Source organism: Tetrao urogallus, assembly GCF_951394365.1.
Source record: "Tetrao urogallus genome assembly, chromosome: 1".
In the NCBI taxonomy this organism is placed as follows: domain Eukaryota; kingdom Metazoa; phylum Chordata; class Aves; order Galliformes; family Phasianidae; genus Tetrao; species Tetrao urogallus.
The window spans coordinates 133,343,087-133,361,565 of NC_136813.1; the positions used below are offsets into that span (position 1 = coordinate 133,343,087).

General features: G+C 36.4%; 1 protein-coding gene across 1 annotated transcript in view; it reads left to right on the plus strand.

Annotated features, from left to right (window-relative positions):
* Positions 1-18,479, plus strand: part of DCP1B (decapping mRNA 1B) — a gene marked incomplete at its 5' end in the record, with an annotated part of 40,869 nt that overhangs the window by 11,608 nt on the left and 10,782 nt on the right. Inside the window, 2 exons of the mRNA XM_079548100.1 lie at positions 9,895-9,961; positions 12,193-12,328. Coding sequence (XP_079404226.1) covers positions 9,895-9,961; positions 12,193-12,328 — 203 coding nt within the window. The remainder of the gene's footprint in view (positions 1-9,894; positions 9,962-12,192; positions 12,329-18,479) is intronic.

Consider the following 18,479-nt stretch of genomic DNA (forward strand, 5'->3'; position numbering starts at 1 on the left):
AGGACAAGGAATGTGTTACATACAGAAAGCCGGTGTTACTGTTCCAGTGGAATTCCACTAAGGCTGCAAACGCAATGCTGCTTTTTTGTCTCAAGTGGCATACAAACTACTAAGTGTGTTGGAATTAGTATTTGGTATCTGCTCTACTTTAACGATTATGGTTGCAGTTCCTTTGTTATTTTGCAGTGCAGAACTTGTCGTGGTAAAATTTGATAAAATATTAAATCTCAATGGAGTAAAATATTTTTTTAGTCAGTCTTCACCAAAAATGTGGCTTGTACCTGCTGGCTTCATTATTTTGGTTGAATGTACTCCTAAGCCTTTTAGAGCCTCTTGCAGTAATCCTTTTGCATAGCAGAGAGATTATTTATATGAATAAAAGCAGACAGAGATCCTGTAGCCAGGAAGAAAAAAAAGTGATGCAAGACACATGCTTTGGGTCAGAAGTCAACAACAGAGGAACTATAAAGGTTCTTCCTGTGAATCATCTGGTGCTGCTCATTGTCTTAGACAGGATATAGATTTTAAGTTTGATGAATTCCACCAATTTTTTTCTCTCTGCCAAACAAACTGCCTTTCTGTAAAATTTCAGGTTTATTTGCTTTTCGACATACAGTACTAAATCCTCTACACAGGAATGCGTAGCATCTCTTACTAGACAGGTTTTCGTAATTATAAAAGAGCTAACAGTGTATTTTTATTTAAACTATGGTACCTGCGTGCCATGCTTCATTTCTTTTTTAATTGACATCTCTTTACTTTTGTGGTATTTTTATGTTTTTCCTTGCTTCTCTCTCGTTAACATTTTGTATGTCTTTATTGTACAGAAAACAAAGTTAAGGTTTAGATGGACGCTAAGAGTTAAAAGCAGGAGGGGATAGAATGGGGAAGCAAAAGATGATTATGAATGTTTTATTCCAAAAGGACCGTGCACGTGATGTAATACTTCTGAAGCAAAGTCAAATGATGCACTTTCACTTTCTGTATGAAAATATGCCGTTGCTGTAATGAAAATCACCCAGTGCACAACTGCAGTTTTTAATCTGTATGGAAATGTACCTCTAAATTCCGTACTCAGCTACTCATAAATTGTAGGGTATATACCCCAGTGCTGCTTCAGTATTTTGAAATCTCTAGCTGCTAATATAAAATTAATTTCATAATTTGTGATGCTTTCAGCTGTTGGACTACATGCTTAAAACAAGAACATTTTAACAGTTTAAATTATTTTTGTCATAACAAACTTGATCTCAGAAGTATGTTCTTGTTTTTCCCACTGTACGAGAACCCCCACTTGTGTTGGAAGAAAGTAGAAAAGTCACTGGATTGCTATGGTCTGAACAATTAACTTCAGTAGTTAGAATTGGTTTTAAAAGGTGTGCATATATTTGGTAAAATAAAGAAGCAATAAGGTAGTTCAGAGAGATGGCATTTGTGTCTTCATGAAAGAAACTATGTAGTTGCAACTTTCACAAAAAAATAGGTCATAAGGTATGCTTTAAACTTTCTTTTTTTTTAACTAAAATCCAAATGATAAGATGTAATGATCCTTCCATTTTGAACAAATAAAAATGCAGCAGTCATATGTGAGTGATAAATGCTACAAGGTACAGATGTCTATTGAAGCCTAACCTGAAAGTACAGCCTGCTCACAAGTTCTGACACAGTAAAGCCATTTACTACTAGACAAAGTATTAAGTACATTCCAGTTGTGGTAGGTAAATGGCTTTACTGTGTCAGTTGAACTATATTGTATTTTCTAAAAATCAGATATATTTAAAGTTGTAACAGCAATACAGAAAAAAGGTGTTATTTCAGTCAGTGTCACAGCTGACTAAAGCAAAAGGAATTGCGACAGAGAAATAGAGACTATTAATGTGTTGAATATAACATGTTAACAGGCTGTGAAAAATCAGCAAAAGCAAATATTTAAGAGATGCTGTAAATATGAATATTTGGGATGTCAGAAAGAGTAGTTCACTTTATAGTTACTTATTTCTAAATGTTTTTTTGTATTTCAGAAATGAAGAGATAGTGTAGGAAAAATGAGGAAGTTGCTTGCTCCTAAAATGGTGGCATGTACAAAATGTACAAATGAGGAGATGAATTTTAAAAAGAAACTTGGCTGTATTATGATATTTTTAGATGTCAATTGTTGCAAGGACAAAGGTGTGTATATATTCAAACAGTTTAGACTTTTGTTGTTGCACATTAACATTTTAAGATCTTTCAGATTAGCAAATATATTTTCAGTCATTTGGGGTCATCAATCTGATTAATAGTATATACTCAGGCTTCAGGGAAAAGAAATGATATGCTATTGAACACCTTTTTAAAGTTTAAATATTCTTTGTTCTTTTTTATTGAAGGGAAAAAAAAAAAATATATATATATATATATATAAATGACATCAGCATAGTTTGGAAAGCGACTTGCCCTTGAACTTGACTGTAGCTCTGGAAATAAAGATTTACTTTGTCCCGTGGCAGGTACATCAGAGATGCACATTGGAAACGTATTCCTCTGTTTGACTAAATCATAAATGAATATTCAAATCCATCTGTGTCCTCTACCACACCACAGTGTGTGTTATTTACAGTGGAGAAAGCTTTATTGTAACAGGACCGAGTCCCTGGATACTCAACAGCAGTTGCTGCTTTCCTTAACCTAGTGGAAAGCAGGATGGAAATGTAAAGACAAGACATTGAAAAGGCAAGGGCAGAACTCCTTTGTATTCTCTGAAATATAAACAAGCTTTCTTCTGGATGGAAAAGCAATGTTATAACCTTCTTGATTGGAGAGTGTTCTCATTGCTCTTAGCTACTGCTGGGCATGATTCTGTACAAAGAGTCGAGAGCCTAATTTCTAATTTCCTCTCTTTTACTTGTGGTGATGATATGTTATTGTAAGCTTTTCTGCTCATAGAAGTTATAGATATATATTTAGCGTGGATTTGTGTAATTGCATTTTTTGTTCTGTTCTGATCATTCACGTAGATGAGGGTCTGACTTCATTTCGGTGTGCACTGAAGACCTTTTTAATGATTTGTGGCCTAGATAATAGGGCACTGCTAAGCTAGTAGAAGTCGTAGTTTTAGATGTTGAGGAGTTAAACTTCTTTTCAACTAAGCCGTCCTCTGGTGAGATTCTTTTTTTCACAGGAAGGTTGCTTTTGTTGATTTAGAATTTTGGGACTGACTTTTTAGCCTTGCGAAAGACTTCTTTGCTTAATTTTTCAAAGTCAGTGTCTATCATATTTCTATATCAAAAACAGAATGATAATTTCACCCACCATGTGTTTGTCTTAACATTTCTTTGCGTGGAGTGTATATGCTCCTTGAATGAGACTCTGTAATTATTTCCATTACAAAAAGCAGTGGAGCTCCGTTCCCTTCGATGTTTCAGAAGTCTATTGTGAAGAAGTAATGCAAACCACTTGTTGCTGAAGAGCAATTTATAAGAACAATAAAGGATTTATTAAGAACAACTTCTTATTTAAGAAATTGATAGCCTGGCCCCTAGAGACAGACTTCCTGCCTCAATTTCAGTGTCGTGAATCATCATGATTTAAAAATTACTTGGAAATGATGTTGCAATGACAGGGGATACAAGTGGGAAAAAAAGTGCACTGGGCCAGATGGATCATAACGTAGATTCTATTCCTGTGTCATGACCAAAATAACTTGTTGCATCATAAGAACTCAGTTTTAAGGTAAATGTTGCAAATTGAGCTTGGGATCTTTTTCAAACAGTAAAGAAGCCGCTGATGAACTCTTGCATCTGCTGAGCTTTATGGGAATAAATGGAGCATTGGGATTTAAAGTTTCCTACAAAGCTAGCATAATTTTAGTTTTGAAACTATTTAACGGACATTCTAGTCAGTCATTCTTTTGATTGCTACAGAGTCAATGGGGGTTTTTGGTTGTTTTTTGTTTTGTATTGTTTTGCTTTCTTTTATTTTCCAATATATTTGATTAAAAATCCGCCTGAAGTCAGGCTGTCTCCATAGATTAGAGCAGATATGATTTTATAACCATCAGAATATTTTGTGGCACTATATCTGGACATCTATGAGTTGGTCAGCCAAATTGCCTGACTGGTGGAAAGTTATAGGAATATTTAAAAGTCCATTTAAAAAAAAAAAGTGTTTAAGGTATAAGCAGACAATGGTTGGGAACCTGTTCTTGACTTTTAGTGTTACCAGTCACTCTCCATTCTCTAACCAACTGTCCTGGTTCTGTCCCTCCCAGCTTTTCTGCTCCCCAGCCCCCTTGCTAGCAGGACTATCTTATCAACAGTTATAAATATCTAATGGTCAGGAGTCAAGTGGACGAGGCCAGGCTCTTTTCAGTGATGCCCAGCGACAGAGCAGGGGGCAATGGGCACAAACTGGAATACTGGAAGTTCCGTCTGAACACAAGAGAATACTTATTTTGAGGGTGACAGAGTGCTGGAACAGGCTGCTCAGAGAGGTTGTGGAGTCTCCTCTGAAGATATTCAAAACCCACCTGGACATTTTCCTTTGGAACCTGTTGTAAGGAACATGAATTAGCAGGGGGTTGGACTGATTATCTCGAGAGGTCCCTTCCAACCTTTGTAATTCTGTGAAACATCCTTGGGTTTGCACAGCAAATACCATTCCTTTCCTTGTCTGTATAAAAGTCACCCAGATTATGGAACCAGGGACATTATCAGCTTTTAAATGAAAGAGCAAGCATTCAGTACTTTGACAGATATGTTTCTTTCCCCAGTTTTTTAGGAACTGAAGTTAAGCTCATATCAAAACACAGTTTTATGTTGATTGAAAATTCTTGTACTGCTTCAGTTTCTTGGCATTTTTGTGCTTAGGATGCTGTGAAAATGTTGATTTCTGAGAATTTCCAGAAACAACAAGATAAATCTAATCTCTATTTCCAGTGTTAAGTAACAAAGGCATTTGTTTTATTTATGTTTATTTATATTTACTGCTTTCTACAGCAGAAAGAAAGGAGACCTGAGGGGTGTGATCCTGTTTATATGCCACATCATTATGGTTTTTTTTTTCTTAGTATTTTGTTCAAGCTAAACAAAATGTTGCATTTAAAAAGCTGCAAAACTGAACTCTCCTAAACTAACAGATGCCGAAGTTAAGGTTGTTGGTGCAATCTCCCTTTTTTACTCAAGAAATTTTAAATTCTATGATCATAATCTTCTGCAGTAAAGACTTGCTTCAGTCACTGAACAGTCTGAACAATGTTCATGTGGAGTGGCTACTCAGAATTCTGTTTTTTCTTCATTACTTATACGTGGGCTTCTTGCTTTGTCGTCTGCTGTGGAAGTTCTGTAGCAGGGACAGAACTATTGGTTGTTTTTCTTTTGCTGTTGTCTGTGACACTCGTCAGTATAATAGCTGATAACTTGTTGCACTTTGATGGATTAGAAGTATTATTTTTTCTATTTTACAATTGGGATCATGGGGCATAGTGGTTAAAATCACAGAGATCCATTGAATGCACTGTGTGACTTTAAATTATTCTGGTGCAATTTTTCCAATATATTTATCATTCATATGTTCAAAACCGCTTCCTACAGACTTCAGCTGCGTTTGTAAGTAGCTGGTGTTTTTGCAGGTCATGCCCTCAGATCTTACACTCAGGTTTAGGATTTCACATCAAGAACTGAATGTGAAGCATACACGCTCAGTGACAGCCACTTATGATGACATTTCACAACTTGCGTACCATTGCATAATATCTGAGGGATGGCGTCAGAGATGGTATTCAGCTTTCAGAGACAGAGTGCAGCTGACTTAACTGCAGATATTTTAAACCCTCTTTCCTTTGTTGCAATCCTGTTTTGCTTTATCCTGTGGAGCAGGATGTTGAGCTTGAGTGGGCCAAGTCTCCTGTACTTGAGCCTGAGAGAAGTGCATTGAACATCATGTGGCTATATAGTAATCTTAAATACTCTATTGCAGGTAAAGGGATTGCATTTGCCTTAGAGTAAAATGTCTTAAGTCACGTTTTAAGTTAGGAACTCATTGATTATATGACCTACAGTTGGGTCTTTTTTGCAGTAGGTCTGGCAAAATTGATGATGCAATATTTGAGTATGTAGTAGGAGAAGAAATCTACCTTTTTAAAATTCAGAAATTCTAAAGATCAATATTTCTTAATTTTAATTGTGCTTTCAATTGGATAATTTAAGTAACCTATTTATTCTAGTTCAATATTAACTGTATTTTGTTGATTTGATAGCTGTATTGTATCTTTCTAGTACTACTTAATCTTGTTAACAGTGTTACAACTTTGGTGCCTCTTTTCCCCTTTCTGTAATCAATTCATGATTAAATCTCTTTTCTTTTAGTAAATCAAATGAGTTGGGAGCTGTTGAATGTGGATGACTAAATGTATGCCATCTTGTCAGTATAAAAGTCTCTTTTTATTGGTCTTTTGTTAGCTATTTTTAATGTGGCTTTCCCGCTTGGGGAACAAAAGATACTTGATTTTGATTTGTCCTTTCTTTGTTTTTTATGGTACTCTCTTCCTTGATAACTTGATAGCTGAAGCTGGGCCTAAAAATGACATAATATTTCCTCTTTTATTCTGCAGTGGAAGACTTTGCTTTGTACCTCTACCATTTAATGATTCACTGTTAAGATGTGAATGTTTTAGCAAAATTACCATTACCACTCTACAGATTATATTTAGGTCTGGATTTCTGTTTTCTGATAAGACGGAGGGTGGATAAGAAAATAATCTCTTTAGTTTTAATCCCAATGAAACAGTGCTTTCATGCTGGTAGAAAGCCTGCAGTGAAGTTTGCACTGTATGTCTGTTTATCTTTTTTGTTAGTGGAGAGCATTCCAGGTTCCTAGCTTGACAGTTGCAGTTTGTAATCTCTCAGTTTCTTTTGCTAGTCATGGATTTTCACGCGTTGTCATACATAAAAGAAAAGCTTGCCATTTTGTGTTCATCATTAATGAGGAACGTGATCATCAGTAGATGTTTTTTACTTCTTTCATTTCCATTTTTGTTTCTGTAAGTATAGCGGGATGAATTGTATGAATTTACATCACGGTTAGCTGAGGTGATGAGCAGCCAGTATGAAAACATGAGTTAGCATATTTGGGGTACGTGGTATCTCAGATCACCAGCAAAGTATTGTCTCCTCACTGTTACGTTGTTCTCCCATGCGTGAAAGCATTTAGAGTACATTGTGCTGCAACAAATGGAGCACCTGCATGATTCTTTCTCAGTGTACTTCTGAAGTATTCATCTGTTTTGTCTGGACTGATGGAGCAAGTGTGGAAGGGAGAAAAAGAGGATTCCCTGCTTCTGGAAGATCTTGCTGCTGAATGGAAAAGTTGTATGCTCAGCAGATGTGGGTTTTCTGTCTCAAGATTCTTCCAGCTGTGCTTCTTTGTCTGGGTTGCAAGTACCTTTTGATTGAGGTGAGAAATCGTGTGTGCCTTTGTGTGTATACCAGTACGGAGGGGATGATATTCTGCATCAAGAGTGATTCGATGGTGAAGGCAGGTATGTGTATCTGCCATATACTGGCTTTAAGCTTGGCTTAAAATGTGATTTATTGTTGCATTGGTGGCTTGCTTTGGTGGGCCACTCTAATGATAATTAGTATCCTTGTGCTGTAATCTGAAATGGTTGTGCATTTGTATGAGTCACATTTCAAACTATTAGCTGTCACTCTGTAAAATCTGAAGGGCCATTACTTAAGAGTAGTCAGACAGTTCACTTGTGTTGGTCTCCAAATTGAGATAAAACAGCTTGTGTCTGCTGTTGATTCCAGCCTTTAAACTTGTAATGACCAGAAGTACTGCAGTATTTCTGCAGGACTGACAGGTTTCAATTTTATCAAAAATTCATAAATAGCCTCTGACATGTTTGGTCAACTGGCCAAAAACTGAAGCTGTTCAACCTATCTTGCACATTCAGTGATGTTTTATCAGTACTGTTCTACACTGGAGATTCTTTTATAAGAAGAATCTTGATTAATTAAAAGGATTTTGACTTGTCAAACTACTACACTGTTGCACTGAATTTTATGGCTGTGGTATGGACAACACTAAAAGATCATAAAATATTCCAGTATGTTGAGTTAGAAGGATGTGTAGTTTTGCATTACAGGACAGTATATTGCTAATTATTCACATATTTTTCTACAGTAAAGTAGATGGTATTGTTAAATAATTGATGGTATATGTAAAAATAATGTCTATTTTAAAGGCGTATTGATATTAACGTCCATGTTACAAAAAGGTAGTGATCTAGGTACTTCAGCTCGTATGTTGGACATTTGTATGTGGATCTTAGAACCACTGAGGCATATTGTTACCTGTGATTTTTATGGTGAATAATAGAAATCATGATCAAACTTCTGAAAATTTAGCCATGAAAAGGACTATATATATTATAGGAGGTACTTATTGTCTGTCTACAGGATAGCTTTTTAAATGCTTTTCACCACTTTTTTTTCTGTATTAAATAGTTGAATTATTTTTGGCTGTATCAAAGACAACACGTGGCTGAAAATTAGAGGGGAAATGGTGATAAGTACTACACTTCTGTCTTGCAAACAGCTGCACATGCAGTTTCTTTTCAAATATTAACAAAGCTAACTTATACTTTATATGTCATGGGTTTGTTCTTTGGAGCTGCAGGAGCGATTGCTTTTGTATTCCTCTGATGCAAGGAAATATCGCATGTTCAGTGTTGGTGTTGTAATTCTTTTTAAACAGATACTCTATCCACTTCCTCTTCTTGCAAATAGAATCTAGCCCCCTAATGTGTTGGAAGGCATGCTAGAAATTGCCTTATCTTACATTAAAGGAAGCTTTTGCTACAGTATAGTAGGAGGGGAAGAAGGAGAGAAACAGGGTAGTTACCTTTTTGCTACCTTCTGGTATAAGGAGAACGTATATGTTTCACAAGGTTACAGAGGGATTGCAGGGTGCAGAGGGGAAGGTCTGTGTTTACCCTGTAGGTAAGATAGGCTTCTTCCTATCCCTTCTCTCAGCAAATTTGTATCTGAGGTTAAAATTTAAAAATATGGATGGATTGTTCACGAGAATATGACTGGACAATGTTACACGTTTATTCCCAGGCTAACAGGAACTGTATAATAAGGTAGTGGGTGGAAAAAGCTCTTTGTTTATGGTGATTGTGAGAGCTAGCTAACTAGCTACAGCTCCATTATGGCTATTACCACGATGGTGGTTAAGTAGAGTGTACATGGGAGAATTTTGAACTGTTAGTACACATAAATCTTGTAGCTGGACAAAGCTGCAGGCACTAACTTTTGTGGAAATCAGAATCAGAAGTCTGAATTTAGATAAAGATTTTCTAATCCTGATGTTAGATACAGATAATAACTTATGGGGGTTAAACTAGTTGATAAAATCACAGGAAATCCACAAGGAAGTAGAGATGTGTTCATACTACCATAACAACTTTGACGGTATATGAGATAAGCCCCATGGTTGTTGAAAACTGAGCACGTCTTGCATATATTTCTGTGCATCACTGCCTGCAGTACTTAGCCCCTGGGATCTAATCGTTATGATATGACAACTGGGAAATTCAATGAGGACAAGTCATTAAGGGGAAAAATGACAAGCCAAGTTTTAGTGTTTTGAAGAAAAGGATCAGAGGTACCTTTGCCTGCAACCAGGGTTCAAGAACTTGTAATGTACATTCTTAGGTACACCTTTCAATCCTTTTTGATTTTGCTGGAGAATTTGAGGTGTCATTTTTATAGAAGGGGAAATAAAGAAATAAAAACTAAAACTTACAGGTCACAAGCCTGTATATTTAGGTATCTAGCAGGCAGAACTGCTATCAGGTAGAAATGCTGTTTGAGAAGATGCTCATAGTTTGTGTTTGATGTGCATTTACAGTGTCCATATATGGGATTTGGTTTTATGATAAGGAAGAATGCCAAAGAATTGCAGAGCTCATGAAAAAGTAAGTGACGGGTAAACAAGACTTTGTGCTTTTTTTTATGTATGTATTTCTGTACATACATGCACATTATATTACTAGGATGGCTGTACCTTTCTACTTAAAACCTGCTCGTATAGAATTTGTTGCAAGTAAAATTGTCTCACACCTGCATTTTATATATTCAGAAATAATTGCAGGACTTTTTCCATAATTTGCAATGCAGGTTTCTAGCTACATCAAAGTGTAAAAGTTCATCTAAATTGTTTCTTGATAATTCAGAGATCTGTTTTATACAGTTGTATTCGTTGGGAGGGGTTAATGCGTTTCTCAGTTTGGGAAGCTTTCCTTCTTTTATCAATGTAAGTATGGAATATCATGAAGGAATGCTGCAATAATACCGTTTATTGTTTTTATCCTTTTTCTACATCATGGTTGATTTCTTCTTTCTTTCTTTCTTACCAGTATGTAAAGAATCCACTTTGGTTTAGGATTATAAAGAAAGGCTCTAATTAGCTTTGAATTCATAACTCTTATATACATATTAAGAATATTTTATGTTACACAACCTTAATAGTGCAATGAAGCAGGAGATCAGAATTATGTACAAAACTGTATTAAGCTCACAACATAATGGATAGCTTTTTAACTAACAACACAGTGGCTATTTTAGTCACTGTCACTGCTTTTTCTATTTGTCCAGGATTGACGGTTCTCATTCTGTTTTTCCCTCTGCTTGATCTAATGACTGCCTTGTTTGCAACGATTCCTTTCTTAAGACTACTTTCTACAGGTTTTCATGCTTGCTTGGAAGAGGAAGGGGCTGAAATCCTACAGATTTTATCAACGTATATAATCTGCTTTTTTTTCCCTTTTTTTTTTTTTTTTTTTTTTTTTTTAGAGGCATAATGTGAAGTATATGTAGGAAAGGGACAGTGTAGGAATGGACACTTTAGATGTAGTAGTTGTCTGTGGTATAGAGGGTTGGGCTTACCATTGTGTCACAGTTCATGTAAGGGATAGGAAGAGGAATGATTTAGAGGTCAGTCCTTGTCATCACAGAAAAGCCATGAGAAACTGATACAGTCAAGCCAACATCATTAGATACTAACAGGGTGCAATGTGAAAGCATAGTCAGAGCTGTGAATCTTTCCTTTTCATGTCATCTATACCAATCTTAACAGCCTGGTTAGCAAACATGTTTCTGTAGCCGGAAGCATGCTGAAGAAGTGACATCAATTCTGATTGCCAAAGTATCAAGTGCCCATTTTCATGTCCTACAATTCAAGTCCAAACAAGGACTCATCTTGTTGCAAGGATGTGCTCATCATTGCACATCTCAATCCACAGCAAAGTGCGTTGATTCTTCTGCCACTGTGTTTCAGATTGGACTTGTTCCAAAATACTGGATGGGAAGTTAGTCATGTTTCCCCTATATCTCTTTTTAAAGAACTGCCTGCTGCTTTACATTTTGCAGTGACAAAACATTGTTAAACACTGACTGTAACAGTGGTGGGGTTTTGTTTGGGTTTTTTTGCTTTTGCTCTACGTTCTGCAGCTCTAAACTGACTTGGTTATGACCCAAGGAATAATTGATGGGGATGAATTTCCAGAAATAAGCAGTGAACCCTAGGAAACCCATTTTTTTGACAGCTCATTTTAGTTAACTAGCTCAAGCTTCAGTTGGTGGTGATTAGGTACTCTCAAACTGGTAATTTACCACAATAAAAACTAGTTTGCAGAGAATTCATGCTATTGTAAACCACGTGTAGTGGTTTATAATAGTGGTGTTGCACATAGATTAAAAAAAAAAAACAAACCTGTCATTCAGCCAATTGGCTGTGTTTTAATTCTCAGCATTCTACAATAATAATAAAACAGCTGGGGCAGGAAATTGGTCATTTGCTGGTAGTTAATGACTGATTTGCTTGTGTTTGCCATCCTTTATCACCAGGAGAACTGAATAACGTTATATGTTCCCTGCTCCTTCTGGGTATGGAAATTGTGACTGAGTTATGGAAATTTTAGGGTATGACCTAGTCTATTCAAGATTGAAGAAAATGTTTCTTGCACCTGGTCAAATTATGCTTTATTATAGATATTTAAATAGAGATTTTTAACTGTATTGTTATGTAATTTGGGAGGTGGGGGAATTAAAATACTTTTTTAAAATTCTTGTAAAGTAGTTGTAGTGAAACTTCTTATATTTTACCTGTTTTTGTCTTGTGTGTTCTCCTCTCACCTCCTGTTTTCAGCCTAACTCAGCAAGAGCAATTGAAAGCACAGCAGGGCACAGGAACAGGAGTGTCCCCTATGGTCACAAATTCTGCTAATAACAAAGAAGTGGATATCTTACGGATGCTTACCAAGGCCAAAGATGAGTACACTAAGGTGAGATTTGCTATCTCTAAGATCTCAGCTTTTGGTTTTTGGTGATACTGCGTTGCTAATTTGCTCCAACTTTACATTTTAAAACTTTTTATTCTGTAAACTAATTTTACTTGAAGTTAAACTAATTTTTTTGACAGAATGCTCTGTTGTTTTGTGGAAGTATGTATGTTTTGTCAGAGTTTTCTGAAGATTGGAAAGAACTGAATTCTGTCAGTAACTCCTGAAAGGACAACATGAATGAGATTTGATTATTTGATGAATGCTAGGGTGTAAGAGCAAGTCTAAATTGGCTTTTGTTTTGACCTTGTGCTTTCAGTACCTGAAATTTGTGTCCCCTTTTTAGGGTGAAATATTCAAAACTGCTAATAGATTCTGTGATTTGCACAAATGATTTACCTTAGGGAAAGCCTTTAACATTGAACTTACTGCCTTTAGCTGCAGTTGTTGTCTATCTTAGATGCTACTGGAAGTAAATGAAAAGGTTGAAATCTAGTGTGATCCCATATGCTGCATTGGTCTTCTGAGGCTTCTAAACCACAAAGTAACTAATGGACTAATAATGTTCTCTATTATTGAATAATCAAAAATGTCTTACTTTAGGGAATAAAGATTTAATAATTTTAACTGTTCATATATATGCTGCAAATTGTTTCAGAGCCTGCTATTTCAAGTATTTCATGTGTATTGTAATAAAGGTCATTACGTAAGTGCTCAGAGTCTAGAAATATGTATGTTTTAAACATAAGCGTAACAAAAAAAAAGTTCACTTTCTGAAATATGACATATTGTCCTCAAATAAGAACTATTTGAGTTATGGTAATGTCTATGCCCTTTTTATGTTGGTATAGTTTATTTTGAAGCTAGGATCTCTTTTGTCTGTAATAAGGATTTAATGTATTAATAGTCAACAAACGCTTCCAGCTCCTGGTATCTTTTTTTTTTATTATTTTTAAACTGAATTGGCGTCTAGTCTTGGAATAAAAGGGATTTGATTACTTAAATGTTTCATAATAGAATTTCACTAAATGCCTTAAAAATGGAAAGCCTGAAAAATATTAGACTGTCATTGGATACTATGAGAAGGATGTAGTACATGTTTTAAAAGTTACCTTTCACTTCTACATGAACACTCAGCAAATCAAGATCAAGGAAAGGAAATTCTAGATCTGTGTTTTATAGTTTCTTGATTTTATTTATTTTTTTTCTGCAGCTAAGATCTTTACCAGATTTGTGTCTTACTTCATCTTTAATCTTTCTGCTGATAGGGAAATAACATGAAAACTTTTCCACCTGGGACATTTTGAGTAGTATTATCTGATACTGATATAGTCTTATGAACTGTGTGCTTTTTCTTGCTTGGTTGGTAACACAGAATTAGGAAGGGCATGAAAGATAAAGGCAGTGACAGCTATTGTTGTATTTTATGTCAATATGTTCCATAGCAATTGTCCTTTTCAGCTCCTTATGACATTTACTTCCCTGTTGACGTATGTCTTAAAGTTTACAATGCTAACATGCTGAGATGAGTTATGAATTATGCTGTTCTTTCTGAATTCCATTTGATTTCAGAAAATAAGGTGCTTTAAATTGTTGTGAGCCTCAAGATATCATTTTTTTCCAAGCATCTAAGGAATTCTACTTAATTTTTTAAATCCTAGGATATTATTTTTAAAATCTGATGAGAAGTGTTTTTAGGAGGCCTGATCATGATGGCTAGGAAGATAAACAGTTGAAGAGCTGCTAGGATACAGAAAAAGTACACCAAAACGTGTTGCTCCTTAACCATTGTGCCTTGCCTTGTACTGTAGTGGTGTTAGCTCTGTGCAACCCTGTTCCTTGATTGCATTCACCCATTTAATTCACTGTCCTTTGATCTGTTAGATGTCAGATGAGGTGCATAAGCTTTGTCTGGTTGATGTGACCAGAATAACTGGAGCTTCGCTCTTCATTACTGAGGACACAAACATTTGATAAGAACATCTTGTCTGGTAGTGAGCAGAGGCTTCTTGGTTTTTATTTCTTTTGATTGCTTCTTCACTGTCTTTGAGCAAAATACTCCAGTGATACTGCCCTGTTTGAACAGAAATAGAGTTTCTAAGTTTTCAGTTGTCCTAATAGTTTTTGGTTTGTTAGCAGCATGAAAGACTTGATAGTAGCTCATCACCTCCCCAGAAGGCCTGTCCTTCCTAGGGACATAGTGCTATACTCAGGCTGGATGATGCAAATTGTATGCTTCTAATCTTGAATGGTCTGAGTGGGGTGTGAATGTCTTGCTTAAGGAGGGCTCTGTCTGAATATCCTTGTTGCTGCTTCTCTCTTTAAAGACTGTTCTTGTCCTCGAGCTTTTCTTTTCTGCAGAGCACCTTGCGCATTTTCATGTGTCTGCTCACTAATATCTTCTTGTGGTTGCTTTACATCAGCTAGACATTTCCAGGGATTCTCCACATTTAAGTTTGTGAAGCTTCAAAGTTCTCTGTTGCTTTCTGTGTAGCTGACCTACATAGCTCTACTAAATCCCATCAAATCTTGGCTGAGAGTTTTTTCCTGATATCAAGCCTTCTTGCATCTTGTTTTTGTACTTGAGAGGTCTTTGCAGCTTGTTTCTCAGTCAGATTTCAGCTACAGACCATGAGATGATGATGTGACATGGCATTTGCTTCTGGACAGCTGCACTGCTTATGGTACCATGCTTGACCATTCCCTGATTTCTTCTGGCAATGTCCTGTTCAGCTTGAGCCTCATATTGCACAGGTAGACTATGAAATCTTTTAGCAGAGAGCAGTTGTTTCGTGTAGTCGGAGACGTTTAAGACAAACTTGCCTAAGACACCCTCAGTGAATATTCTTTTTGATCAGTGTTTTCCTTTTTTTCTAATGCTGCTTGGTCTTCAGCTTGATCTTAGAACTTTTTAATTGCGTACACATTTCTTGTAGGGGCATAGCTTTGAACAAGACACATGATTACAGGACTGACCTCTGAAGCAAGATGTGGTAATCACGAAGTACTGTAGCACATCATTACTCTGCTGGTTCTAACACTAAAGAGTATGTTGACATTTCTATGAAAGCTGCTTTTTGCTGTTTGATGATGATGGGAGATTGTATCTTTTTTACCTGTCCACACAACAGGGGCTTAAGTGTCAGGATGGTGTTCCTAATTTACTTATCAGCTAGGCCATGCTGCCAGTGTGCCGAAGTGACCTTATATTCTGAGCTTCAGTAGTAGAAATCAGCACAAGGCTTTTCTTCTTCAGTATATACTCCTGTATTGGATACCAGCCTGCTAGCCATGTTATCAAATCAGGAAAATTATACCAAGTCAAAAGTAAAAGTCATCCACAGTAGACCTCTGTATATGCTGCTATAGTTTATGTTTTCATTTTGCTGATGAATAGCATCTAAAAAAATGCTCTTACACTGGTAAGAGCACTCCTCATTTGTAAGCACTTAGTTTTGATGCTATGTAGGCTATGGCAGTGGTATCTAAGGTACTCACTATTTCCGAAGAATTCAGCTTATTAAAATACCCTGGAGAAATAAGGGCCTACTGCATTTATTGAAAGTCTGCAGAACTCATTATGAAATTTACAAGACTATGTCATACGTCATGTTGAAGAAGTTTATGTAGGTGCTTATGTGTTTTCCCCTAAAAACCTGTGGTGAAAAATAGCAGTGAGGAGGCATGTTGAAGAAAAGGCAGCATACTGTAGAAAGAGAGCAATCTGGGAGAGAAGAGATATTTAATCTTACTGAAGTGTGTGTTTGTTCTGTATAACATCATAATGGGTTAGGATATGTCCAAACAAAAAAAAATAAAAAGGGAATGATATCCACCTGTTTTAGTGTAGGTCAAATTAGTGGCCACAGGAATCAGTTACTTGAACTATCAAAATGTTTTAATCTGCTAATTAGCAGGTAGGATATTTAATTGTCATTAAGAGAACAAGTGACAACAAAAGTCACTGGTCAGAAATTGACTGAGAAAGTGAAGTTACAAAGTGATTTAAGAATAATTCAGTCATGTGTCTTCGTGTGCTTAAAAATGATTCCTTAAATGCAAGGATAACAATGTGTCAGCTGAAAAGAATCTATGAAAATAATTTCTCTGAGTAGTGCAGACTAACCTCCCTTGGAGTTCCTGTGCTTATTGCTTATTGAGTGGTATCTCAAAGTTCTGTCCAGCCTCATTTGCTTTGAGCACGTTGCCTAGAGGCATGTTAATTCAGGGTTTGAATATTGCCATGCACTTCAGGCAGTCCGTTTGGTATTTGAACAGCCTTATAGTAAAGTTTTTTACTTAGTTTAAACAGAATTTTGTATATTCCATATTTTATCTGTTGACTTTTGAACTTGACGTGAGCTAGCAGCGTGCATTTACAGCCTGGAAGGCCAGTGGTATCCTGGGTTCTATCAGAAGAGAGATGGCCAGAACGGTGATGGAGGTGATTGTCCTTCTCTGTTCAGCTCTCATGAAGCCCCAACTGGAGTACTGCATCCAACTCTGGGGTTCCCAGCACAGGAAAGATGTGGAGCTTTTGGAGAAGGTCCAGAGGGGGGGGGCACAAAGGTGATCCAAGAGCTGGAGCACCTCTCTTATGAGGATAGGCTGAAGGAACTGGGCTTGTTCAGCCTGGAAAAGAGAAGGCTGCAGGGAGACCTCATTATGGCCTTTCAGTATTTAAAGGGAGTTTATAAACAGGAGGGAAATCAAATCTTACACTATCTAATAGTGAAAGGACATGGGGGAATGGTTTTAAACTGAAGGAGGGGAGATTTAGATTAGATGATGGGGAATATTTTTTACAGAGAGAGTGAGATGCTGGAACAGTTTGCCCGGATAGGCTGTGGATCCCCCATCCCTCCAAGTGTATAAGGCCAGGTTGGATGGGGCCCTGGGCAATCTGATCTGGTGCTTGATCTGGCAGTTGGCAACCCTGCCTGTAGCAAGGGAGCTGGAACTTCATAATCCTTGGGATCTCTTTCACCCCAAGCTATTCTATGATTATGTCTACCAGGAGCCCTGGATCAATTTTGCAAAACTACTTTCTGGTCATTTGGTCCCAGCCCATATTGGTGCATAGGGTTATTCATCTTCAGTTTTCTTCTGTTAAACTTCATGATGTACCTCTGAATGGCACCACAACCACCGGGTCTACTGACCACACAGTCTCATTTTACATCCTCTGCTTGCCTGCTCTGTTCCATCAGTTAGGTTATTACTTATGTTACACAGTATTGACCCAAATATCAAGCCCTGGGGAATAGTACTAGCAGCTGGTCCCCAGTGGGACTTGATACCAGCAATATTTTGAGTCCAGTATATCGGACAGTTTTCAGTCCTAACTGTCTGCTTACCTAGCCTGCATTTTAATCTTCAGTTTGCATCACTTTTGCATCAGTTTGTCTTTGAGGATGTTAAGTGTCAAAGGCTTTGCTAAAATCAAGCTAAACAATATGCACTGCTCTACCATTACCCACTGAGTCACTCATCTCCCTGAAGAAGGCTATTAGGTTGATCAAGTAAATCCATTCTGGCTATTTCTGCTCATGCTATTTTCCTTAACATGTTTAGAAGTGGCTTCCAGGAAGATTTCTTCCATCACCATCCCAGAGACTGAGGTGAGGCAAACTGGCCTGAAGTTCTGCAAATACTCTTTCTTGCCCTTCCTTGAAAATAGGAGTACTTGTTTTCTTCTAGTCCTAAATTGTAGGTACCTTAAAATATATAATAAATAAATAAATAAATAAATAAATAAATATATAAAATAAATATAAGTAATATACTATATAATATATATAATATATATAATATTAATATATATAATATATTAATATTATATATAATATATAATTATATATAATATATTTTATATATATAATAATAATATACTGTATTTATAATATATATATATAAAATATATATATATATATATGTCTTCACAGTTTCTTGGTTTCAGTCATATCTAGAGTCAGTGACTTCTGAAGTACTATTTTCTATTACACTGACAATAGCGTTCCTTGTACATTCAGTACTTTTTAATTTTGTTGACTAGATTCTTGTTTTGGATACAGTGTAAATAGAACTGTGTTACTCACTTTTTCCTATTCCGTATTTTCTTTCTCTTTCATGCAGTGTTTTCTGCACATTTTCT